Genomic DNA, 26318 nt, shown 5'->3' on the forward strand with positions numbered 1-26318 from the left:
CACCTGCCTCTGCCCCTGGAATCCTGGTTTTGGCTGTGATGCCGCGTTCTGTGCAGTGATGGCCGGGGCCCTGCCCCGACCTCAGGGCATTAGGTGCCCATCCCTCAGCAGCTCCACGGGGCCTAGCCCTCCTGAGACGCCCACCCCCTTTGGAGCTGGGCCCCGGCCTGCTGCTCCGGAGGAACCCCCGTGCTCCATCCCCTGGCCTGGGGCAGCCGAGCCAGAGATGCCCCAGACACTCGTTTACCACACCAGTTTATTGAAATCCAGCGTAACACAGATGCAGGTTTGCACAGCAGGCAACTGGGCAGACAGGCAATGCCAACAGGGGACGGGCAAGGCAGCAGCGGCTGTGTGGCATTCTCATCAAAACGGCAGGACCCCCCTGGCGGTGGGGCTGGAAACCCACGGGGGACAGGGACTGAGGCCTCCTGGCCCAGGTCCCGCACCCCCAGCAGTGGGCCAAGTGCCCTGTGCTGCAGTCAGGGAGGGGCTCTTTGTGGGTGACCAAAGGGGAAAAGAACATTCGCAGATCTCAATGTGGAGCCCTGGGGGCTCCTGCTCCCCCCAGTGCAGTCGTGTTGGGGCTGTCCCCTGCTCTGGGATCCTGCCAGCCCCAGGATAAGGAGCCCAGCAGAGTGTGGACACCATTCCCTCTGCCCCGGGCATGGCAGGCGGGGGCGGGGCGCGCTGGGAAAGCCACATTGCAGCTTAGTCGTCGTTTCTGACAACGTGAACTGAGACCAATAAATAAACGCGACATCCCCAGCGCCTGCGAGGCCCGGGCAAGGCCAGCCTCACGTGGCACAGGGGCGCTCCTGGAGCCCGCATGCTTCCCAAGCCATGACAACTGGGCGCCAGTGCCCACACAGGCAAAGTGCAAGTAAACTCCATCCTGGGGCAATATACAAAGGGATCGGGCTGTAGCTATAATACAGGGGGCCAGGCCGGGTGGCACAGGGGCGGGAGCCTTCCCTGGGAAGGCTGCAGCGCTCACACCAAAGGTGACAACTGAAATAAATAAGGGGGATGAGGGGGTTGAGGGGCCCAAAGGGCCAGGGCCTTCCCCACCCTGGCAGCCCCATGCGTATTTACAACTCGGTTCTCTTCTCTAGGCATTCGTCGGAGTCCGTGGGTCCCAGGATCTGCTGGCTGGACAGAAAGCACTGGGGTGGTGGGCTGGTTGGTTGAAACTCTTATAATGTGGATAGTGCAGGCCGCGGCTGTACACGCAAACCCTCCAGTGTCTATGTCAGGACGAGCACGGCCGGGCGCATCATGGGATGCAGGAGGGCTCAGAGCTAGTATTCGTCCTGGTCCTCCGGCTGCTGGTCCTCCACCTCGTCATCCTCCGGAGGTGCAAAGCCTTCCTGTGGGGGCGCAGAGACAGCGTGAGCCTCCCCTGGCCCCGTGCCACGGAAACCACCTGGAGAGACTCACAACGGGGAGGAGACGGGGGGCCCGGCGCCACCTGCCCTGGGAGCTCAGCCCATACCCGCTCCCAGCGCTCCCAGCGCCAGTTGCACGGCTCTGACCGGCCTCCCCAGGAGCGACTTGCTCAGTGCCCAGCAGGCAGGCACTTGGCCCTGGCAAATGAGGAGAGACCCGTACCCAGCTCCCACAGCAAGGCCCACAGAATGGGACGGAGCCAGGCACAAAGAACTGCCCTGGCACCCGCTGACCGTGAGCCTCAGACCCTGCCCAGGGCAGGGCCAAGAAGCGGGACAACCTCCCCGATGGTCAGCAGGGCCAGCTGGCACCGACCCAAGGACCGGCCAGCACAGAAGCTGGAGCTGTCCCGTGGCACTCTCGTGGGCACTGACCTCAGTGGCATACAGGATGCCAATGATGCCCGCGATGACGGGGCTGTTCTCACTCTCGTGCTCCTGGCAGATCAGCTCAATGTCCCGCAGTTGCTGATGTAGAAATCGCGCTCCTTCTCCAGCCCGTCCACGGTCAGCTTCAGGTCCATGAGCTGGGTAGGGCAGGGAGAGGAGCTGTTAACAGCGCCTGGCGGGACCCGGCGTCTGTGCCCCCCAGCAGGACCTGGCCTCTGTGCCCCCCAGCACTCTGCAGGATTGGCATCTGTGCCCCCTGTGACGAAGCGGGACTGTTCTTAATGTTTTCTCTGAATAGTGTGGGGGTGCCTCAGTTTTCCCCTAGGCAGTTCTTAAATATCTAGGGGGTGGGATAAGGGCGTATGATCATTGCAGAGCCCTTGTGGGCAGGGGTCTGAACACAGAGAAGGGCCGACACCCTGTTTCCTGGCAAGTGATGGCCTGGGCCCTTCCCCCCTGCTAGGTGAGAGCTAAAGGGTTGGAGAACAAAGGAATCCTGAGACCTTCTGCCCGGGAAAGAGAAAAGCCTGGGGGGGAGGAGGAGCTGTAAGAGTTTCAGTTTGGGGCTGGCTGGGGACATGGAGTGAAGTGCAGACGGGGTTGTCTGGCTCACTGCCCCCAAAATGGACCCGGCTGAGGGGTCCTGTTCTCTGCATCTACAAGCTCTGTTTTAGACCGTGTTCCTGTCCTCTAATAAACCTTCTGTTTTACTGGCTGGCTGAGAGTCGCGTCTGACTGCGGAGTTGGGGGGCGGGACCCTCTGGCCCCCCCAGGACCCCGCCTGGGCGGACTCGCTGTGGGAAGCGCACGGAGGGGCAGAGGATGCTGGATGCTCCGAGGTCAGACCCAGGAAGGGGGCAGCCGGGTGAGCTGTGTGCCCTGCAGACAGGCTGCTCCCAGAGAGGAGACTTCCCCAGAGTCCTGCCTGGCTTCGTGGGGAGCAGTTCCAGAGCATCGCCCGGGGACGCCGTGACACGCCCCAGCACCACACGGGATCCGGTGTCTATGCCCCTCCGCACCCCATGGGACCTGGCACCTGTGCCCCCCAGCACCCTGTGGGACTGGTGCCTGTGCCCCCCCAGTACCATCTATGGGGCTTGGTGTCTGTGCCCCCTATGCCCCTCTTGGGACCTGGTATCTGTGCCCAGCACAGCTGCTACCTGTGCCCCAGGAGCAGCCCTGCCCATCCACGCCCCTCACCTGCTGGTTGAGCTCCAGGATCTGGGTGTCGGCCTCGCTGCCCCCGTTGCGGGCAGCAGGCGGGTTTTTCCGGGTGATGTTGCTGGGGATGACATTGGTCACTCGGGTTGGCACCGGCATCGTCTTCGGGGCTGTTGGGAGGTTCTCTGGGGGGCTGGAGAGAGCCACCCGAGACAGCCAGAGGTTAGCACGGGTCCCAGTGCAGCGCCCCCAGCCCAGCACAGCCCACCCCAGTGCAGCCCCCCCAAGCATAGGTCCCCCCCAGCGTGCCCCACTCCCGGCACAGCTTGCTCCCAGAGCCCCTGCTCAGCACAGGCCCTGCCCTCCCCTGCCAGGTGTGGGACACAGGCATGCAGGGCGTGGGTGTCAGGGGCAGAGCGTCAGGCAGTCCACTGGCCAGGGGTCATATAGGGCTGTGCTGGGCAGGGAGTTGCAGACACAAACCACGGCGCAAGGTGGCACTGCCCAGAGCACAGGAGTCAGTCAGGACCCCTGGGTTTCACCGGCCCAAGGTCCTGGTCTTCCCTGCCTCAGTTTTCCCCAGATGGGAGAACAAGACCTCCCCCATGGTGGTGCGGGCTGCGGGGGGAGATCATTCATTAGCAATTGTGTGGGGAAGGGCAGGGCACGAGAATGCCCATGGGGCAGCCCCATGGCCCTGTGGGCAGCAGGTACAGATGTCCACCCCCCGAACTGGTGCTCCCCCCTGCCAGGAGCATGCGGGGGAGATGCCACGTACAGCCTCTCACCTGCCCCAGTTCTGTGGGCCCCCCCCCCGTGGCCTCCAGAGCACAGGCAGGCTCCTCCCCGATGCGCCCCCATCCCGCCCTGCCCTGCCCCGCCCCAGCTCAGCAGGCCCCTCCCCGAGTGTGACGAAGTGGGACTGTTCTTAAAGTTCCTCTGAATAGTGTGGGGGTGCCTCAGTTTCCCCTGTGCAGTTCTTAAGTATCTAGGTGGTGGGATAAGGGTGTATGATGGTTGCAGAGCCCTAGAGGGCAGGTGTGGGCAGGGGGTCTGGACACAGAGAATGGCCGACACCCTGTTTCCTGGCAACTGATGGCCTGGGCCCTTCCCCCCTGCAAGGTGAGAGCTAAAGGGTTGGAGAACAAAGGAATCCGGTGACCTCCTGGCCCGGGAAAAGGGACAAAGCGGGGGGGGGGGGTGCTGGAGAGAGTTTCAGTTTGGGGCTGGCTGGGGACATGGAGTGAAGTGCAGACGTTGGTTGTCTGGCTCACTGCCCCCCAAAATGGACCCGGCTGAGGGGGTCCTGTTCTCTGCACCTACAAGCTCTGGTTTAGACCATGTTCCTGTCGTCTAATAAACCTTCTGTTTACTGGCTGGCTGAGAGTCACGTCTGTCTGCGGAGTTGGGGGGCAGGACCCTCTGGCTTCCCCAGGACCCCGCCTGGGCGGACTCGCTGTGGGAAGCGCAGGGGGGGGCAGAGGATGCTGGAATGCTCCGAGGTCAGACCCAGGAAGGGGGGAGCCGGGTGAGCTGTGTGCCCTGCAGACAGGCTGCTCCCAGAGAGGAGACTCCCCAGAGTCCTGCCTGCGCTTCGTAGGGAGCAGCTCCAGAGCATCGCCCGGGGACTCGGTGATACCGAGCCAGCCCCCACTCCCTGCACTCCAGGGAAACCGCCTGCCCCCAGGGCCTGGGCAGCGGGTCTCTGCCTCCTGACGCTGGCTGCGATTCTGACTGTCCCCAGCCTCCCACGGCTGAGCCCCCCATCAGGCCCAGCGTGGGACCCCTAGGGGCTGTGCCCCTCCTCTAGCCACTCGCTCCCTCCGCTGACACTGCAACACTGCAGGGCCTTTGCCAGCCCGGCACTCACTGCCAGCAGCTGGGTTAGGCAGGGCAGGGTGGGTGGATCTGCAGCAGGAGGAACCCCCCATCCTGCACCCCTTCACCGGCCCCCCACCCCATCCCTCAACCCCTGCTGACCTCCTGCCCCCTTGCCACCCATCCCCTTGCTGCCCCAATCCATCACCACCCCTCACCTCTGGGAGTGCCCCACCCCTCCAAACCTACTTGGCACTCCCGAGCCACCAACACAATGCACGCGGCGCCACACCACCCAGGGGCTGCTGGCGTAATGGGCAGGGCCTGACTGGCACCATCGGTGCAGGGGCTGGGGCAGGCAGCCGAAGGCCATGCTAGCAAGCTGTGGGCAACCCCGGCGGAGTCGGGATCCTGCAGGCGCAGGGGCGGGGTGCCAGCTGCTCCAGGGGTCGCGACATTACCTGCAGTGCCAATGGGTTTCTTGGGTTTGCTGAAGTTCTGATCACCTGGGTTTGGAGACGGTGCCACCTCCTGCCCTTGCCTTGCCAGCAGCGGGTTGTATTCCTTCCCATCGTAGTTGGCATCGAAGAATTTCTTAAACCACTGAATAAACTCAAAGTTATCCTGGAACCTTCCCTTTCACCAGCTTCTCCACTGCGATGATCTGGAAAGACAGGCAGGGCATGAGGGGCTGGCAGGCCCGTGCTCCCCCACTGCGCCTAAGGGTCAGCGCCAGGGCAGCTCCTGAGGGTCAACTGGCATTTGCTCACAACCACAGCTGCTGAGAGACTTTGGGGTAATGCTGATTCCTATCGGCTCCCTGGCCTGTCTCAGCCAGTCCAAAGCATTGGTGGGGGCAGGAGGTGCTGGTGGGGAGTGGCTAGCGGGCATGCGGGGGTGCTGGCTGGCACAGAGAGGTGCTGGTGGGGGGTGGCTGGCAGCCACGTGGGAGGGGTACTGGCAGGATGTGGGGGCATTGGTGGGCACAAGGGGTGCTGGCAGGGGGTGGCTGGTGGGCATGCAGGGGCTGCTGACTGGCACAGAGGGAGGCTGGAAGGCATGGGGAATCTTGCCTGGGGGTGCCTGGCAGGTATGCGGGGTTCTTGGCAGAGGGGTGACTGGTAGGTGTGGGGGCTGCTGGCTGGCACAGAGGGAATGCTGGCAGGCATGCGGGAGTGTTGGTTGTGGGTATGCATGCAGGGGTGCTGGCGGCTATTCTGCAGGGTGCTGACATGGCACACATGGGGTTCTGGTGGGGGGTGGCTGGCAGGTACAGGGCAGGCTGGCAGGCACACATGGGGTTCTGGTGGGGGCTGGCTGGCAGGTACGGGGGAGGCTGGGCAGGCATTAGAGGGCTGGCAGGTATGCTGGAGGGTGGTCATGGCACAGAGGGTGCTGGTGGGCATGGGGAGGCTGGCAGGGAGTGGCTGGCAGGTACAGGGGGAGGTTGGTGGGCATGGGGGGGAGAGAGGGAGGCTAGTGGTTCTGCCTTGTCCACACTCACCTCAGGCTCCCAGCTGGGCTTCCAGCCCCGGATCTCTGACACCGGGGTCCCCACATTCCAGGGGTGACTGACCCCTGGGCATGCGGTTCAGCGCCTGGCAGGCTGTCAGGAGAGGGGCCCAGCCCCCAGCCAGACCATATGGCACCCAAGGGACCAGGACAGAGGGTGGGTAGTCCAAGCTCCCAGGTCAGTCCAGCTAACTGGGCCCCCCACATGCCGAGCCACAGAGTGGATGGAGCAGGGCCCGGCAGGGACCCCACCTTGTCCACCCCCATCTTCTTGAAGGCGGCCTGCAGCACCTTGAAGTTGTGGATGAATTCGTGCTCCAGCTTGGCCTGGAACTTCACCTTCCGCAGGTGCACGCAGCCCGGGAAGAGCATGTTCCATGAACTGGCAGTAGGCAGCACCTGTGGGCATAGGGCTGCCAACTTTCTAATGGCACAAAACCAAAACCCTGTCCCCGCTCGGTCCTTCCCCCTCTCCATCGCTCGCTCTCCCCCACCCTCACTCACTTTCACTGGGCTGAGGCAGAGGGTTGGGGGGCGGGGACGAGGGCTCTGTTGTGGGGTGCAGGCTCTGGGGATGGGGGATAAGGCAGGGGGGTTGGGGAGCAGGAGAGGGTTCAGGGTTCCGGTGGCACTTCCCACGTCTCCCAGGACGTGGCCACCAGGTTCCTGCAGCCCCTAGGCGCATGGCGGCCAGGGAGGCTCCACACACTGCCCTCCTGCCCACAGGCTCCGCCCCCGCAGCTCCTATTGGTCATGGTTCCCAGCCAATGGGAGCTGTGGAGCCAGCACTGGGGGGGGTTGGGGTAGAGTGTGGTGCCTCCCTGGCCGTCCATGCACTTAGGGGCTGCAGGGACCTGGTGGCCACTTCCGGGAACTGCGTGGAGCCAGGGCAGGCAGGGAGCCTGCCTTAGCCCCGGGCCCCTGCTGACCAGACTTTTTATCGGCCCAGTCAGCAGCGCCGACCGGAGCCGCCAGGGTCCCCTTTCCACCGGGCCCTTCTGGTCAAAAAACGGACACCTGGCACCCTATGCAGGCAGCACGGGTGCAGGGCACCTGGCTTCCATGCCTGCCAGGAAAGGCACAGCTCTGCCGACGCCTCCCCAGCCCCTGGATCCCGGACCTGGGCCCACCCTTGCCCTGCAGGCCCCGGGCAGGCACAGGGCAGGAGTTGGGGGCTCGGCTGGTCAGAGGGCATCTCTCCACGGCTGGGCTGGCTGGCTGGGGCAGAGCCGCTGAGCCCCTCCTGTCCTTGCCCCTCGAGCGGTTCTGGGCCAGGCACCCCTACCTGAGCAGAGCTGTTCGATCTTGGTGTAGTTAAGGTGCAGGGAGTCGTTGACCCAGGCTAGCATGTCATGGCGACTCAGGTTCTCGCTGGTCACGGATGTGGAATACACATTGACGGCCATGCCCCAGCTGGTGCACAGAGAGAGGGTGTCATGGCAGGCTCGGCAACCCAGCCCCCTTCCCCCTGCCATGGGGCCCCGCAGGCAATGGGCTGCTCCAGCTCAGCTACCCGCACAGCAGGGCCAGGGCCAGGGCCGGGGCCAGTGGGCAACGTCTCCTCCATCCCAGGAGCCGGCCTTGGTCGCCTGCCACCCCTCTGTGCTCAGGTGGGAAGTGTCCACAGGAAACACTGGGCTCCCCAGTGTGCCCAGCTCAGCCTGGGGGGACCCAGGGGCAATGGATGCTGGGCTGTGCAGGGCCTCTGGCAGATGACCTCCCCTGCTAGGGGCAATGCATGCCGGGGCAATGGATGCTGGGGGGTACACACAGTGCCCTGCCGGTGCTCCTTGAAAGCAGAATGTCACCAGGCTTTACCTCGGCAAGGGTGCGGAGTGGGGGCGCCCAAGGACCCCCCTTGGAAGCAGGTGCTGGGAGCAAATGCCCCATGCGCTGGAAAGGGCAACGGGATGAGTGAGGAATGTGCACAGCCAGGGGCTCAGTGCCCTAGTACCCCCACTCCCCATAGCCCGGCCCCCCACTGAGCCTCTGCCCTGCTCCCCACAGCCTGGCCCCCCACTGAGCCTCCTACCCTCAGCACTGGGTCTGAGGGGACAGTGCCCCCAGTGCAGCAGTTCTCAAGCTGGGGTCTATGGACCACAGAGGGCCTGCATTGCCTACTCATTAACCCGACACACCCGCTATTTCGATTTTCACCACACCTTCCCTGCGCACGACCAGCGCTCACCGTGTGACACCTTCCCTGCGCACGACCAGCGCTCACCGCGCCACACCTTCCCTGCGCACGACCAGCGCTCACTGCGCGACACCTTCCCGGTGCACGACCAGCGCTCACCGTGCGACACCTTCCTGGCGCACGACCAGCGCCACAGCGCTCACCGCGCCACACCTTCCCTGCGCACGACCAGCGCTCACTGCGCCACACCTTCCCGGCGCACGACCAGCGCTCACCGTGCCACACCTTCCCTGTGCACAACCAGCGCCACAGCGCTCACCGTGCGACACCTTCCCTGCGCACGACCAGCGCTCACCGCGCCGCACCTTCCCGGCACACGACCAGCATCACAGCGCTCACCGCGCCACACCTTCCCGGCGCACGACCAGCGCTCACCGTGCCACACCTTCCCTGTGCACAATCAGCGCCACAGCGCTCACCGTGCGACACCTTCCCTGCACACGACCAGCGCTCACCGCGCCGCACCTTCCCGGCACACGACCAGCGTCACAGCGCTCACCGCGCCACACCTTCCCTGCGCATGACCAGCGCTCACCGCGCCACACCTTCCCTGCGCACGACCAGCGCTCACTGCGCGACACCTTCCCGGCGCACGACCAGCGCTCACCGTGCGACACCTTCCCGGCGCACGACCAGTGCTCACCGTGCCACACCTTCCCTGTGCACGACCAGTGCCACAGCGCTCACCGTGCGACACCTTCCCTGCGCCGACCAGCACTCACCGCGCGACACCTTCCCTGCGCACGACCAGCGCTCACCGTGCGACACCTTCCCGGCGCACGACCAGTGCTCACCGTGCCACACCTTCCCTGTGCACGACCAGTGCCACAGCGCTCACCGTGCGACACCTTCCCTGCGCCGACCAGCACTCACCGCGCGACACCTTCCCGGCGCACAACCAGCGCTCACCGTGCGACACCTTCCCGGCGCACAACCAGTGCCACAGCGCTCACTGCGACACACCTTCCCTGCGCACAACCAGCGCTCACCACGACACACCTTCCCTGAGCACGACCAGTGCTGCAGCACTCACGGCACAAGTGTCAATGTAAAACACTCACTGCCTGGGACAGCAAATCAGAAGCAAAGTCTGTTTTTTGCTGAGACGTCTGGCGGGTGAAAGTGGAATATATTTGTATCATGTGTGAGCAAATTACATTAAAACAGAGACGTTTTTAAAAGGCCCTAATTCTAATCCTGCTGGTTGTGCTGAAGCCAAGGACAACACACAGCCAAGGAGAAGGAAACAAGTGAACGGAAAGTTTGAGGAAAGCGACACTGATTTCGGTATTATGGAACTTAGCAACAGATGAGCACAATGCATTGTGTGCTTACAGATCCCATCCACCGGAGTAGTGAAACCTGCAAACCTGAACCCACAACTCCCAGCAAGGCACCGGAGTGTAAAGACAAATCCAGAGACTTTGTCCAACAAGAGAGAGAGGCATACAATCCATAGACAACTCAAATGACAAATGTAACATCGGTCCCTGGCAAGGCTCTGAAAGCATCTTTCTCTCCAGCGCTTTGGATTGCAGAGTGAAAACCGCCCTGCCACTGGAGACGAACCGATTCTTCCAGCGGCTGCAGAAATGTGCATCGTGCTGGTAAGCAAAGCTGCAGCGAAGAAACTTAAGGCTATGCCACTTTCGAAGGACACAGCTACTAGGAGAACTGACGAGAAATGCCACCAAACTGTACGTGTGAACAGTTTGCAATTCAGCTTGAGGCGACTGCTGCTGTCGGCAATGCAGAACAATAAGTTCTTGGTCATTATATGTTTGGCTGGGGGAAATTCTGGAAGATTTTCTTTTTGTCAGGAGTTATCGGACAGGACAACAGGTCAGGGAGTGTTCAGATTACCTGATGAGCTCATGACAGCTGAATTGCTGAACTGGGAAAAGTGTTGCTGTTTGCACGGACAGTGCAGCTGCCATGACAGGCCACAGGAGCAGTGTCGTAGCAAGAATCTGCGCCCGAAACCTGCAGGTGACGAACACACTGTCTGTTGCCTCGCCAGACCCTTGCAGCAAAGCAAATGGGACCCGAATTCCATGATGTGCTAAATGCAGCTGTGACCGTTGTGAATTTTGCTAAGTCCTGGCCCTTGAGTTACTGCTGTTTTGCCAAGTCGCGGTTAGCACTGGGAGCAGGACGTGACACGTTACGGTTCCCTACGGCAGCGTGCTGGCTGTCTCGCGGCAGCATGGCAGAGTTCTGGAACTTCGCACACAGCTGCTGGATTTTCTTTCTGTGCATGACCCCAAGATCATGGCACTTCTCTGCCCCGACATGGAGCGCAACACTTGCCGGCCCGCAGACACTGTAACTTGTGGAATGCGCGACAGCCACACCTGAGTGCCCAGAGAGCAGCACTTCAGAAGAAAGCAGAGATGAGGACACCGAGACTGAGCGGGGGAATCTCAGACCTGGGTCCGCCACTGAGTGGAATTCTGGACACTACCAGCACCACCTCACCGTGGGAGAGAGAGCGTGGCCGTGCCCCTGTCCGCTTCCGCAGAGCACTTTGTGCTGGGTCCGGGATCCGTTCTCAACGTTTGCTGGAGCTGCTCGAGCAGACACCTGGCCAGCCGTTGTGGCGGAGCCCCAGAAGCAATGAAAGTTGCTGCTTTTCCCTACATCACATCTCTGAGCAGCCCCAGTGGCACCATGGCACCTCCGAAGGTGCCCCAGCTCGGCCTGCTCACCCCGGCAGCTCTTCTCTGCCCCCAGCCCCCGCCCACCACTCAGGCTCCTTTCCACCCCCTGGCCACAGCTGGGGCTCAGAGAGCTGGAGCCCAGTGCCGCCTGCCTGGGGCTGTGGCCCTCCCCCCACAGCTGCGCACCACCAGGGGCTGACCCCTCCTCTCCTCCTCCAGCTCCCTGGGCCATTGCCAGGGCCGATTCTTCCCCCGCCCCGAGCTCCCCGCATTGCTGCCAGGGACTGGCCACCAACCCCCCCAGATCCATTCTGCCCAGGGCTGGGCCTGACCCCCCAAGCCCTGTTGCCTGACACCTCACGTCGCCACCCCCACCCAGACGTTCCTCCACACCCCGGCAGTGGAACACACTCGATGTTTCTGGTAATCTGAGCATGTGTTCGTTTGCTCTGATCAGTTGGGAAGATCAAACGGAACAAATGCCCGTTTTTGTCAAAAAGTCGGGATGCCCAGGACAGGGCTTCAAAGGAAACTGTCCCAGCCAAAAGGTGTATGGTCACCCCACCTCCAGGCAAGTGGGTCGGCTGGAGCGGGGGCAGACCCTGGCCTGGCTGGCTGCACCATTTCTGAGAGGCCAGAGCAATTCCCACCCTGGCACTGGACCGGCACCAGCCGCGCTCCCAGCTCAGCCTGACAGATGCTGTCACTTCCGAGCAGGGCTGGTGAGTATGGCCAGGGGCAGGGCATGAGGGAGTGGGTCTCTGGGGGATCTGTGAGGGGGTGCTGGGCTGTAGGGGAGGTTTGTGTGTTTTGGGTGCTAGGCAGTGGGGGGGCAGTGGAGGAGGTCTGTGTGCTGGGATGTTGTGGGTAGTTGTGGTGGTGGGGCTGTGTGGGGGATGCTGGGCAGGGGTGGTGGTGTACAGGGCACTGTGCATTTCTGGTGGAGGGGCGGGGGGGGGGAGGCTGGGCATAGCAGTTCCAGGGCGTGCTGGGCTGTAACGAAGCGGCCTCTGGGCGGGACACTACTGAGAGCATCAATTCGGACAAATTGCTTAGAGCAGGGCAGTCACAGCCCAAGGCTGGGGGTCCTTTGCACACCAAGGCAAACCAAACCAGCCAGAGAGAGAGGACTTCGGTCTCACCCCACTGGCTAACCACAAGTCACACAAGCAATTCCCTTAGACACTCCAGTTTCCCAGTATCTCCACCAGTGCCACTCATTATGGGGATGAATGGTTATGAAAACCAATACCCCAGTAAAAGAAAAGAGGTTCTCTCAATCCCAAAGAACCAAGCCCCAGACCCAGGTCAATATACAAGTCAGATCTTACCCACAAATCACGCTGTTGCCAATCCTTTAGAATCTAAATCTAAAGGTTTATTCATAAAAAGAAAGAAATATAGATGAGAGCTAGAGTTGGTCCAAGTAATCAGTTACATACAGCAAGCCAGGTCCAAACACAAGCTGCCCAGCACATGGCCTGAAAGCCTTAGTCTCCTCTCCATAGGCATGTCCTTGCTGAGTCGCAAGATGTATCTGCAAAAAAGAAAGGAGAACTTGTGGCACCTTAGAGACTAACAAATTTATCTGAGCATAAGCTTTCGTGAGCTACAGCTCACTTCATCGGATGCATTTAATGAAGTGAGCTGTAGCTCACGAAAGCTTATGCTCAAATAAATTTGTTAGTCTCTAAGGTGCCACAAGTCCTCCTTTTCTTTTAGCTATTAACAAGTCTTTTCTCCCTCTGTCAGCCAGGTAATTTGCATCAACAGAGACAGGAGCCTGTTCACCAGTTTTCAGATCCTTAACTGCTACCAATTCCAAGGCTGGACTCTGTCTTAAAGATACCACACAAATCCACAGAGTCTGAGGGTGAGAGTTTGCTTGCTCTCCCCTGCATCCTTAAACATTCAGCCATACAACTGTTCTGCTCTGAAACACCAGTACCCAAATCTGTCTTCAGACCCTGAAGCACAGACTGTTCACTCACAGAATCAGCATGGAGACATTCCTCCCTCAACAACCTTGTCTCCCCAACAAATTGGTCAAACACAGCCACTTGGTGATAGGACTGTTTAACTTTCTTAACAGCTTTCACTCCATCTGAGACCTTCTCAAAGCTATCCACACTGGATCTTTCAACAGGAAAGTCAGAGGATCCATTCACAACAGAAAATTTCTGGCTGTGAGGAACTGAAACCTCCTTGATCAAATCACTTCCACACCCTTCAGTTGCAGCCAACCGCTTCCACAGACCACCCTGAACAATCTTCTCTTCAGGAATCTAAGCACCAGTTCGTCTTTACCTTGCTCCAGAGAAGCATCGCTCTGCTGAGCCACTACCAACTTCTGAGTTTCACTTACACCCAGAATCACCTCTGGCCCATCAGGCAGATTCCTACACAATCCCCTTTCAGGCAAACTGCTAGATTTCATATTCTCCTTTCCTTTGCCACATAAGCTCAGGAATCTTTTCCTTCTTGCCACAAGTTTCCAAACTGTCAGTGGGTAACACAATCAAATCACCTTTCTGCTCTCCTTGTGCCCTGGCTAGGATCTCACCCTGATTAGACAGAGTTGCTACAGCCTTTCCCAACCACACACTAGCAACAGGCAAAATACAAGCACCAAAATTGTCTGGTCTCTGGGATTTTGCTAGGACACTAACTGATGCAACCTAGTGACAGGGCCATTCTCCTGAGCAGACACAAACAGGACACTTCCCTTCCTGGGCTTTAGCTGAATCCAGAACCAACTCTGGGACCACTGATAAATTGTCAAGTAGCGTAAACTGAGAAGCACTTTCTGTCTGCTCCACAGAATAAGAAGAGCCGGACACACTTTCTCCTTTCCCAGACACACAGCTCGGGATCATTCCCCTGGTCCCAGCACACAGGGCTATTCACAGACAGACTGGCTGTATTTCAAGGAATCCCTGTTGAGGTTACAGGGACAAACCATCCCGATGACTCGAAAGAATAGTAAATATGGCAGGCGACCAGCTTGGCTTAATGGTGAAATCCTAGCGGATCTTAAACATAAAAAAGAAGCTTACAAGAAGTGGAAGGTTGGACATATGACCAGGGAAGAGTATAAAAATATTGCTCGGGCATGTAGGAAAGATATCAGGAGGGCCAAATCGCACCTGGAGCTGCAGCTAGCAAGAGATGTCAAGAGTAACAAGAATGGTTTCTTCAGGTATGTTGGCAACAAGAAGAAAGCCAAGGAAAGTGTGGGCCCCTTACTGAATGAGGGAGGCAAGCTAGTGACAGAGGATGTGGAAAAAGCTAATGTACTCAATGCTTTTTTTGCCTCTGTTTTCACTAACAAGGTCAGCTCCCAGACTGCTGTGCTGGGCATCACAAAACGGGGAAGAGATGGCCAGCCCTCTGTAGAGATAGAGGTGGTTAGGGACTATTTAGAAAAGCTGGACGTGCACAAGTCCATGGGGCCGGACGAATTGCATCCGAGAGTGCTGAGGGAATTGGCGGCTGTGATTGCAGGGCCCTTGGCCATTATCTTTGAAAACTCGTGGCGAACGGGGGAAGTCCCGGATGACTGGAAAAAGGCTAATGTAGTGCCCATCTTTAAAAAAGGGAAGAAGGAGGATCCTGGGAACTACAGGCTGGTCAGCCTCACCTCAGTCCCTGGAAAAATCATGGAGCAGGTCCTCAAAGAATCAATCCTGAAGCACTTAGAGGAGAGGAAAGTGATCAGGAACAGTCAGCATGGATTCACCAAGGGAAGGTCATGCCTGACTAATCTAATCGCCTTTTATGATGAGTTTACTGGTTCTGTGGATGAAGGGAAAGCAGTGGATGTATTGTTTCTTGACTTTAGCAAAGCTTTTGACACGGTCTCCCACAGCATTCTTGTCAGCAAGTTAAGGAAGTATGGGCTGGATGAATGCACTATAAGGTGGGTAGAAAGCTGGCTAGATTGTCGGGCTCAACGGGTAGTGATCAATGGCTCCATGTCTAGTTGGCAGCCGGTGTCAAGTGGAGTGCCCCAGGGGTCGGTCCTGGGGCCCGTTTTGTTCAATATCTTCATAAATGATCTGGAGGATGGTGTGGATTGCACTCTCAGCAAATTTGCGGATGATACTAAACTGGGAGGAGTGGTAGATACGCTGGAGGGGAGGGATAGGATACAGAAGGACCTAGACAAATTGGAAGATTGGGCCAAAAGAAATCTAATGAGGTTCAATAAGGATAAGTGCAGGGTCCTTCACTTAGGATGGAAGAATCCAATGCACCGCTACAGACTAGGGACCGAATGGCTCGGCAGCAGTTCTGCGGAAAAGGACCTAGGGGTGACAGTGGACGAGAAGCTGGATATGAGTCAGCAGTGTGCCCTTGTTGCCAAGAAGGCCAATGGCATTTTGGGATGTATAAGTAGGGGCATAGCGAGCAGATCGAGGGACGTGATCGTTCCCCTCTATTCGACACTGGTGAGGCCTCATCTGGAGTACTGTGTCCAGTTTTGGGCCCCACACTACAAGAAGGATGTGGATAAATTGGAAAGAGTACAGCGAAGGGCAACAAAAATGATTAGGGGTCTAGAGCACATGACTTACGAGGAGAGGCTGAGGGAGCTGGGATTGTTTAGTCTGCAGAAGAGAAGAATGAGGGGGGATTTGATAGCTGCTTTCAACTACCTGAAAGGGGGTTTCAAAGAGGATGGCTCTAGACTGTTCTCAATGGTAGCAGATGACAGAACGAGGAGTAATGGTCTCAAGTTGCAATGGGGGAGGTTTAGATTGGATATTAGGAAAAACTTTTTCACTAAGAGGGTGGTGAAACACTGGAATGCGTTACCTAGGGAGGTGGTAGAATCTCCTTCCTTAGAGGTTTTTAAGGTCAGGCTTGACAAAGCCCTGGCTGGGATGATTTAACTGGGACTTGGTCCTGCTTTGAGCAGGGGGTTGGACTAGATGACCTTCTGGGGTCCCTTCCAACCCTGATATTCTATGATTCTATGATTCTATGACAACTGCTTGGAGACCGGGGTAGCTCCCTCCATAGGCAAGTCCATACCCCTGACAGACACAGGCATGTTTCCTTCCCTGTCCCAATTCTCCACCCAGCTAACAGGTAAGGTCCAGGGACACTCGTCTTCCGCTCTCCTGGCCTTCCCACCCTGCTGACTAGACAAAGCCATCAGCTCACAAGGCTGCCTAGGCTCATCCAGACTTTCCCTGCCTTCCTCTCCCTTGTCCCAGCACCAGGGGTGGTTACAGACGAATACTGGGAGAGTGGGGCAGCTTCCTTACCAGGCAAACTGCTGTTCTCCACACTACACTGAGCTACTTCCAGCAAATCGCAATCACTCTGTCCAGGTTCACTTTACAAGCTGAACAATCCATCCCCCATCAAAAATCCCCCCTTTCCTTCCTCAGTTAGGGCTTTCACCTGACCAGCCACTTGAGATCTTTCTGTGCTTGATCGAATTCCAGATTCACTATTGAGACATTAGACAGACATTCAGACACTTCATTCACAATCAAACAGTCATTTCCCACCAGGTTAGAGTCCCCCTCCCCTGGTTAGAGCACACTGGGTTAAACATAGACAACTGCTCGGAGTCATACAACATGCCAACAGGGCCGTCCCTAGTACCATTCTGGGGTCCTACGCAGCCCCCCCCGGGGGGGGCTGGCCCCAGGCCTCAGCAGTTTGGGGGGGCGGGGCTGGCTTGGGGGGCAGGAGGGAACCATCCCCCAGCACTCGCTGGCGGCGCAGCTGGGGCCAGGTTGCTGCATTTCCCGCCACTGGTGAGCGCAGGCCTGACCCTGCTGCAGTCCTCAGGGGAGTGGGGGCGAGGCTGGGGCGAGCTGGGGCAGGAAGAGGCAGGGCTGGGGCAGAGTGGGGGGCTTTGGGGAAGAGGTGGAATGGGGCGGGGCTGGGGCAGAGCAGGGTCAGGAGCAGGGCAGGGGCGGAGCCTGGACAGGGGGGCCTGGGGAAGAGGGAGGGCAGGGGCAGGGGCAGCACGCAGCTGTGCAGGGCACCAGGGAATGTGGTGCCCCAAGTTTCCTGGTGCCCCACGCAGCTGCGTACTTTGCACATGGGTAGGGACGGCCCTGCATGCCAACGTAATTATAAACTGGACTTTCAAGATGATACCGTTTCTGCTGTTCTTCCCTTGCTTTTTTGTCTTAAGCTCCAAGTCTGGCAATTTCTTGTTGCATCTGGCGAACCCTCTCCTCAGCCGCCAGCCATTCCATATGCCCCCTACAAGCCCTTTCCTATCTTTCAGCAGCTTCTCTTTCACATTCAGCCCTTTTTCCTTTCGCTTCTCTCTGTCTTTCAGCACCTCTTTTTCCCAGCTGAACAAAGACTTGCTTCTCTCTCATTCGAATTTCTCTCAGTTTTTGATTATGTTCAAATTGCAGGCTGTCTCTCAGGGCTTGCAGTTTCATTGCTTCTGCTGATGCTTTCTGGCTCTTGGTCACTGATCTTTAACCAACAAAACTCTCATTCCCAAAATTCAGATTTGGATAGCATGGGGTTCTGATCCAAAGCTTAACTGACATGGTTCAATAGCACGACTACATCACTGTAACAAAGCGGCCTTTGGCGGGACACAACTGAGAGTATCAATTCAGGACAAATTGCTTAGAGCAGGGCAGTCATAGCCCAAGGCTGGGGTTTCTACTATCAAGGCAAACCAAACCAGCCAAACAGAGAGGACTTTGGTTTTACCCCACTGGCTAACCACAAGTCACACAAGCAATTCCCTTAGACCTTCCAGTTTCCCAGTATCACCACCAGCAGCGCTCCTTATAGGGATGAATGGTTATGAAAACCAATACCCCAGTAAAAGAAAAAAGGTTCTCCTGATCCCAAAGAACCAAGCCCCAGACCCAGGTCAATATACAAGTCAGATTTTACCTATAAATCACGCTGTTGCCAATCCTTTAGAATCTAAAATCTAAAGGTTTATTCATAAAAAGAAAATATAGATGAGAGCTAGAATTAGTTAAATGGAATCAATGACATGCAGTAATGGCAAAGTTCTTGGTTCAGGCTTGCAGCAGTGATGGAATAAACTGCAGGTTCAAATCAAGTCTCTGGAGAACATCCACAGCTGGGATGGGTCATTCAGTCCTTTGTTCAGAGCTTCAGTTTGTAGCAAGGTTCCTCCAGAGGTCAGAAGCAGGATTGAAGACAAAATGGAGAAGATCCAGTTGCCTTTTATAGTTTCTTGCCATGCGGCCTGTGCTTCCTTAGTTCCAAAAACAAGCTGCCCAGCACATGGCCTCAAAACCTGGCTGAGTCCCAAGGCATGTCTACCTTCTCTCAGTGGGTCAGTTGTATACCTGATGGTCCTCAATGGGCTATCAAGCAGGCTAGGCAGTGCTGATGCCAAATTGTCTGGGGTATCACCAAGAAGCATAGAACTTGTTTGAAATACATACAGTATAGAGCCAATACTTATAACTTTAAATAAAAAAATGATACATGCATCCAGATAGCATAATCCTAACCAGCCAACCATAACCTTGTCTTAGACACCTTATTTGACCCCCTTTGTACAAGATTTGGTGCCACCTTGGTTGCAACAATGATCTATACAGTCACAGTTCATGTCAATAACATCACATGGGCATCAGGGGCTGTGTGGCACGGCCTGAGCCCACCCCTGAGGGGAAGGAGAACGCTGGCAGCACAGGGCCGGGCGGCGAGTGTGCGTCTGGCAACTGCCAGTTTGTATACAGTGCCCTTGTACTGGGCTGGGTGGAGCAGGACCACCCCCGCCATGCCATGCCACATTGCCCCTGGCCTGCCCCTCACTCCGGGGACTGACCTCCCCGTGCTGTGTTCTAGTGCCCCCATGGGGCCCCACAAAGGTTACTCCGGCCCTGCTGCCAGGCCAGCCATGGAGAATGACGGATGAGTTTGCAGATGGACTCTGCAGTCAGATGCAGGCAGGCCTAGCTCTGAGACAATGTCCCAAAGCCGGGGGGGGGGGGGAGGGATAGAGGGGGCTGGGGGGGGAGAGAGTGCACGCAACATTGTGCAGTCAGTTCTCAGCTGGTTCACATGCATCCGAACGGGGTATAGCAACGAAAAACACTTTCAGATGCTCTGCCCTTGTGAGCCCCCACGCTGCGACCCCCAGCACGGGCCCCCCCGCGAGCCCCCACTCTGCCCCCCCAAGCATGGGGCCCCCCAGCGAGCCCCCACGCTGCCCCCCCAGCACAGGGCCCCCCAGCGAGCCCCCACTCTGCCACCCCCAGCACCTGAGCCTTCTCTGGAGGTCCCACCACAGGAGCAGCCAGGACCCTGCTTATCCCGGGATAGCAGGGGGTGACGCTGCTGTCAGTCATGCTGCAAGGCAAGCTGCCCCCTCCACCCTGGGGCTGGAGTGGATTCCCTCTCCTCCTGGGACTAATGCAGAGCCACCCCCATGTGCCGTGGGGCAGAGAGGGTGCCCTGGCCTGGATTTGCACCACTCCTGCTTTCTGGCTCCATGCTGCACATTTCAGTCTGACCACCAGGGGGAGCCCCTCGAAAGGCAGAACCAGGCGCCTGGCAGCTGTCTACACTGCAGCGGGGACCCGGGCTGGGCAGACAGACAGGCACTAATGGGGCTACAGCTAGTGCCTAAAACTAGCAGGGTGGGTGCCGTGGCTAAAACAGCCCCCTGGACCCCCAGCCTGCGCGCAGGTGGCTAGCCAGGATCTCCGCCCAGCCACTGCATCCACACTTAACTAACAGCTCAAGCCCCACTCGTGCCGGTCTCTCCACCCAGGCTGGGAGCTTGCCCCCCAGGGCAGCGCAGACGTGGCCAGCAGGGAGGAAGCAGGCAGCCCTGGGTGTGTGGGAGGAAGAGTACAGCCCAGGGGGAGGAGGGGGAAGCTAGCAGCCAGCACCAGTTCCCTGCCCTGTGCCCAGGCTTTGCCCTGCCTGGGGTGGGCAGGAGGCAGCCAGCGCTGCCCTGTTTGCACACAGCCCCTCTGTGCCCGGCCCCTGGGGCTGGAGGGGCTGCCAGGCAGCCTGTGCCCTCCCGCACCGGCAGCCCCTGCCCGGGGAGAGGCAGCCCCCAGCGCTCCCAGCAGAGTCACCTGGACGAGGCTCTGGCCTGCTGCGGCCCCAGTACCTCAACAGGGTGCTGCCCCCCTGGGGCACTGAGGCAATGTGTCACAGAGCCCCCCCTTCTCAGCCAATCAGATGGCAGGACTGGGGGCACCTCACCACCAGCCACATGCACACAAAGGGCAGGGGCACAGGTCTAGCTGGGGGAGGAGGGAGGGCACTGGCTAAGGGGAAACCTGGTGGGGGAAGGAGGGATGGGGTGCGACTGGATCTTGGGAGAGACTCCCTGGCAGGGGGGCCTGTCCTGGGAAGGGCTGGGGGCTCCGTCACTCCCCAGCAGGGAGATGGGGCTGGCGGACGGGGGGGGGGGATCTCCCCGGGAAGGGCTGGGGGTCCTGTGCTGGGATGTTTAGGCCCAGACCAGACACAGCCTGGCTCCAAGGGGGATGGACAAGCTGAACCCCCACTCCCCAGGGCCTAGCCAGCAGGCTCACCCATGTGAGGCGGAGCAGAGGCTCTGACAGGGCAGGTGTCCCCGGGCCCAGGTCCTGTCTCAGGCCAGCCCTTGCTGACTGCCCAGAGCTCTTGGCCTGGCTCCCCACTTGGGCAGCACCGGCTGTAGCTGGGTCTGGCTGTGCTGCCTGGTGGGTCCCGGCCCCATGGGAGGGGAGGACAGGGGGCCAGGCCCACTACCCTGCACCAATCCCTACTTGGTTCCCCGCGGCCCGAGCCAGGTGATCCCTCTGGGGGTCTGCTCCGGCTCGGGGCTCTGCCAGAGAGGCTCCCCCATGAGTGCCAATGATCCCTCGGGGACCAGTCCCCACGGCGCAGTGCTCAGCAGCGGGCTCTGGCCGGCGTGGGCTTGGGGGCAGTAAGACCCTGCTAGCCGCCTGGGAGCCCGAGGGCCAGCTGCCCTCCCCAGACTGCTGCCCAGCAAGGCCCGGAGCACGCCGGCACCGGCTGCACGCATTGGCCACATCGTGCCGGGACGGGGTGGCTGCTCCTGTGCAGGACGCAGGCTCGGACCCAGCGGGGGGTGGCCATGAGAGCCTGAAGGGCTGGAGCCAGGGTGGAGCGGCCCGGAGCCAGCCTGCAGGGTGAAGCTGCCCTGCCAGGAGTCACTCTGTGCAGGGGGTTCCTGGGGAAACGTTAAGCTGATAAGCGGTTTACAGGGGTTCCCATTTCGCCTCAGTCGCGTCTTAATCCGCCCAAGATCAACCACAGGGTACGTTACAAAGGCTCAGGCCGGCAGCTCTGCCCAGGAGTTTGTCGGGGTCAGGCGCTCCAGCTGGCAAGCCCACATTAACCCCCTCCTTGCCACGCCCATGTTGGCCTGGGCACATGGCATCCCAGCAGTCTGCACATGCTCCGCAGCAGCGACTGAGGGGTTAAGCACAGAGTGCTTCGAGCTGGCGCTTGGCTGAGCCAGGAGCTCCTCTGGCCCCTGGCAAGAGCTGAGGACCCGCAGAATCCCCTCCCTGCCAGCCTCAGCCAGGCCGAGCCACGGGCACTGCCAGGCTGGGAGAGACACCAGATTTCCGAGCAGCCATGGAGCCCAATGGCAACTCACACACCGGCTGCCGAGCGGTGCAGAGTGGGCAAAGGGACAGCTCTAGCTCTGGGCAAGGCGCAGCGTGGGGGGGTGGGGGTCCCAGGTGTCAGACAGAGCTGGACCAGCCCTGGCCCAGGGTGAACTGGTTCTGTTCCAGGTCAAGGGAGCTGCCTCAGTTCCCAAGACTTCAGCCAGCCTGGACAGCTCCCCCCAGTCCCAGCGCAGCCAGTCCCCCCAGCCGTATCCGGAGTCAGCACAGGCCTGAGTGTGAGGCTGCCGGGGGGTGGGGGGGGGGAAAGAGAGGTGATTGCCGGGGGCTGGGGATGCTTTCCTGTCTGGTTCAGAGCAGCGAGCCCCACAGAGCTCTGTGGGCGGAGGGGCCAACAGGGTGGCATGGATGGCAGAGGGGAGACCCAATGAGCTCACAGCGTGGAAGGGTGTCGCTGTCCCCCCACACTCAGGGGAAGCTCGGATGGTGGCAGACAGGCTGTTAAATACCCCCTGGCTCTCCCCCCCCCCGCCATTTTTTCCCTGAAAATTAGCAGCAGCAGGAGTCTGCCTGCAACCACGGCAGTGAACGTCGCCCCCATTGCCTGGACCCGGGCTTCCACCATCCTCGGCCTGAGCCAAGGGAGCCACGTTCCCCCTCCCCAACCCACCGCCGTGGCCTTTGGCTTCCCCACTTTATTCTGCTCTTTCCTCTCTCGCTTTTCCTCCTGTCTAACACGAGCCTGGCTGAGCCGGCCCAGACTGCTATGAGCCTGGGACCACTGAGGCAATTCAAACAAATCTCCAAACTGGCTGATAATGGCACGAGTTTGCCAGGTCTCGGAGTTGCTGCTAAAACAGCCAGGTGGGCCTGCGGTTCTCCAATGCTGAGGCTGCACGGGCAGTCACCACCACCACCAGAAGCTGCATTTTTTGTCTCTGCGGTTCCTTTCTCCCCCCTTGCATGAGTTGTCTGGCTCAAGTAGCCAGGTTTAATGTCACAGCAACAGCCCTATCAGCGCAGCAAACACAAAGGTGCAAAGCTCAGCAACCCTGCGGCTGTGGCAAAAGGACTGTTACCGAAACTCCAGCGTGAACCCCAGCCTGATACATGGGAGATCCTGCTCTGTCGTCCTCTCCCCATGGCTGCTCTGCTCTGCCCCCATCTTCCTCCATTCTCTTGGCTTCTCACCTGATCCCAAAATCAACTGCGGAGATGAGACCTCCCATCCAGCTCTGCTGGGCCTGAGAAGGACCAATGAAGGAGAGGATCTGACCAGACCAACCAGCTGATGTCCCTGACCAGGGAGGTGAGCTGGGGTCCAGAGCAATAGCTGGTTTGCCCAACCTTCCAGCACAAAGTATCCATCTGTGACTGACCAGTCGCCCTATACCCAAAAACATCAAGAAAATCATTTCCCCAGCTTTACTATCCTACCTCTTCTCTCCCTTCTGCATCTGTCTGCCTTGTTTACAGCAGGACAGCGACTATCATGCCCGACTCAGAATTAAACACAACCAGCCCCTTTGTTGACTTGTTGGGGAAGAATCAACATGATTTTTGTAAAGGGAAATCACACCTCACCAATCTATTAGAATTCTTGGAGAGGGTCAACAAGCATGTGGACAAGAGGGATCCACTGGATATAGTGTACTTAGATTTTCAGAAAGCCTTAGACAAGGTCCCTCGCCAAAGGCCCTTAAGCAAAGTAAGCTGTCATGGGATAAGAGGGAAGGTTCTTTCATGAGTCAGTAACTGGTTAAAAGATAGGAAACAAAGGAATACATGGTCAGTTTTCAGACTGGAGAGAGGTAATAGTGGTTTTCCCCAGGGGTCTGTTCTGGGCCCCGTCCTGTTCAACATAATAAATGATCTGGAAAAAGGGGTAAACAGTGAGGTGGCAAAATTTGCAGATGATACAGAACTACTCAAGTCCAAAGCAGACAGCGAAGAGCTACAAAAGGATCTCACAAAACTGGGTGACTGGGCAACAAAATGGCAGATGAAATTCAATATTGATCAATGCAAAGTAATGCACAGTGGGAAACATAATCCCAGCTCTACATATACAATGATGGGGTCTAAATTAGCTGTACCACTCAAGAAAGAGACCTTGGAGTCATTGTGGGTAGTTCTCTGAAAACATCCACTCAATGTGCAGCGTCAGTCAAAAAAGCAAACAGAACGCTGGGAATCATTAAGAAAGGGATAGATAATGAGACACAAAATATCATATTGCCTCTATATAAATCCATGGTACGCCCACATCTTGAATACTGCATGCAGATGTGGTCACCCCATCTCAAAAAGAGATATTGGACTTGGAAAAGGTTCAGAAAAGGGCAACAAAAATGATGAGGGGTCTGGAACAGCTTCCATATGAAGAGAGATGAATAAGACTGGGACTTTTCAGCTTGGAAAAGAGGCGACTAAGGGGGGATATGATAGAGGTCTATAAAATCATGACTGGTGTGGAGAGAGTGAATAGGGAAGTGTTATTTAGTTCTTCTTATACCACAAGAACTAGGGGTCACCAAATAAATTAATAGGCAGCAGGTTTAAAACAAATAAAAGGAAGTATTTCTTCACACAACGAACAGTCAACTGTGGAACTCCTTGCTAGAGGATGTTGTGAAGGCCAAAATAATAAAAGGGTTCAAACAATAACTAGATACATTCATGGAGGATAGATCCATCGATGGCTATTATCCAGGATGGGCAGGGATGGTGTCCCTAGCCTCTGTTTGCCAGAAGCTGGGAACGAGCGACAGGGGATGGATCACTTGGTGATTCCCTGTTCTGTTCATTCCCTCTGGGTCTCTGGGGCACCTGGCATGGGCCACTGTCAGAAGACAGGACACTGGGCTGGATGGACCATTGGCCTTACCCAGCATGGCTGTTCTTATGTCACCTCCCTCTTCCCCAGTGTATCAAACAGAAGCTCCACTCTTGAGGCTCTTTCTGGTCTGTCCCATCCTACCTAGCATCACTGATCCGCTACCGAGGTGTCGCCTCCCCCCCGCATCTGCCCATGGGGCCAGCATCCACTGCCCCCATGTTTACCTTTCACACAAGTCCCCCGTCCCGCTCCCTCCTGTGAACAGCCACAGAGGTACTCCAGCTCTCCTGCAAACCTCTCCTTTGCCTGCAAAACCTGACCCCGGGGAGGCTGCTGCTGGGTTGAGCGCTGCCCGGCGCGGCCCCCTTGTCCTCTCACATCTGCCTGTCTGTCTGCAGCTGGTCTCTCTTGTTTTATTAAACTCTGGTTGTCAGCTCCGTGGGGCAGTCTCTCTGTCTGTCCAGCACCTGGCACAATGGGGGGGCTGACTGGGTCAAGATGGGGGGCCAAGGTGCTAGGAGAAAAGGAGTACTTGTGGCACCTTAGAGACTAACAAATTATTAGAGCATAAGCTTTCGTGAGCTACAGCTCACTTCATCGGAATGCATCCGATGAAGTGAGCTGTAGCTCACGAAAGCTTATGCTCTAATAATTGTTAGTCTCTAAGGTGCCACAAGTACTCCTTTTCTTTTGCGAATACAGACTAACACGGCTGCTACTCTGAAACCTGTCAAGGTGCTAGGGTAACCCAAATAATAATACTCACGTTAGAAAGAAATCTAAATCTAGTTCTGATGTGAATTCTCCAAGTGGGGGAGAATTCACGGCACCCCTGGCCAGCTGACCCAGTGGTTAACCTCACCGTGGGGGAGAATTCATGGCACCCTGGCCAGTGGACCCAGTGGTTAACTCATCTTGGGGGAGAATTCACGGCATCTTGCCCAGTGGACCCAACAGTTAACTCCCCTCACCATGAATAACCTGCAGTGTAATGCCTGTTGGAATCTGTCCCATTTCACTCACCAGCCCTGGGCTGGTTCTGCCTTTGGCTGAGATTCAGGAACTGCCTGCTCTCAGAAATCTCTCCACACAGATGCCGACCAGCCAGTGGATCCAGGCACCTCTCAGCTGTCTCACAGATTCTTTAGCCTCTCCCTGCCAGGCCCTGTCGCTCTTTGCAGAGCCGGGCACAGCGCCCCGAATGGTCTCCCCAACGCAGGGCGGGTAACTCAGATGGGGAAGGTGAGGGCAGTGTCACACTGGCTGAGTCTGGGGTCACAAGGAGTAAGGAAGCATATCCCCAGCCCCCACTTATCCTAACCACTAGCCAAGCAGCGTCCAGCCCCGTGCCCACCAGCCTGCCCTGCAGCCCTGCATGCCCTCTGGGGAAGACAGCAGAGAGAAGGGAAGTGGGCTGGAAGAGGCTCCTACAAATAAACACCATCTCTGCAACACTGCTCTCCCCCCGCCCCCAAGAACACTCTTATCCATGAGCCCTGGGGGAGAGAGCTGGACACCCGCCCTCAGTAGAGGGCACCACTGCCTGCTGATAACAGAGTCCCCAGGCTGCCCCTGAGGTCTCACCACTCCTGAGGGGGCTCTGTGCCACTGCCACTGCTGTCAGGGTTCAGCTGCAGCCTCTCACCCCTGCAACGACCAGTATGTGCTGGAATGTGTCTCTGCAGCCACTGGGGCTGGCCAGAGGGTGCTCTT

At 58.0% G+C, this 26318-nt stretch overlaps 1 protein-coding gene across 1 annotated transcript in view; it reads right to left on the minus strand.

The window, feature by feature from the left end:
- Positions 1–239: 239 nt before the first annotated feature.
- Positions 240–26318, minus strand: part of MAPRE3 (microtubule associated protein RP/EB family member 3) — a 73790-nt gene continuing 47711 nt past the window's right edge. Inside the window, 10 exon segments of the mRNA XM_038397669.2 lie at positions 240–1370; positions 1824–1915; positions 1918–1975; positions 3039–3178; positions 3181–3192; positions 5279–5447; positions 5449–5481; positions 6582–6701; positions 6703–6728; positions 7615–7742. Coding sequence (XP_038253597.1) covers positions 1302–1370; positions 1824–1915; positions 1918–1975; positions 3039–3178; positions 3181–3192; positions 5279–5447; positions 5449–5481; positions 6582–6701; positions 6703–6728; positions 7615–7742 — 847 coding nt within the window. The 3' untranslated portion in view covers positions 240–1301.

The sequence above is a fragment of the Dermochelys coriacea genome, chromosome 3 (assembly GCF_009764565.3).
Source record: "Dermochelys coriacea isolate rDerCor1 chromosome 3, rDerCor1.pri.v4, whole genome shotgun sequence".
Classification (NCBI taxonomy): Eukaryota; Metazoa; Chordata; order Testudines; family Dermochelyidae; genus Dermochelys; species Dermochelys coriacea.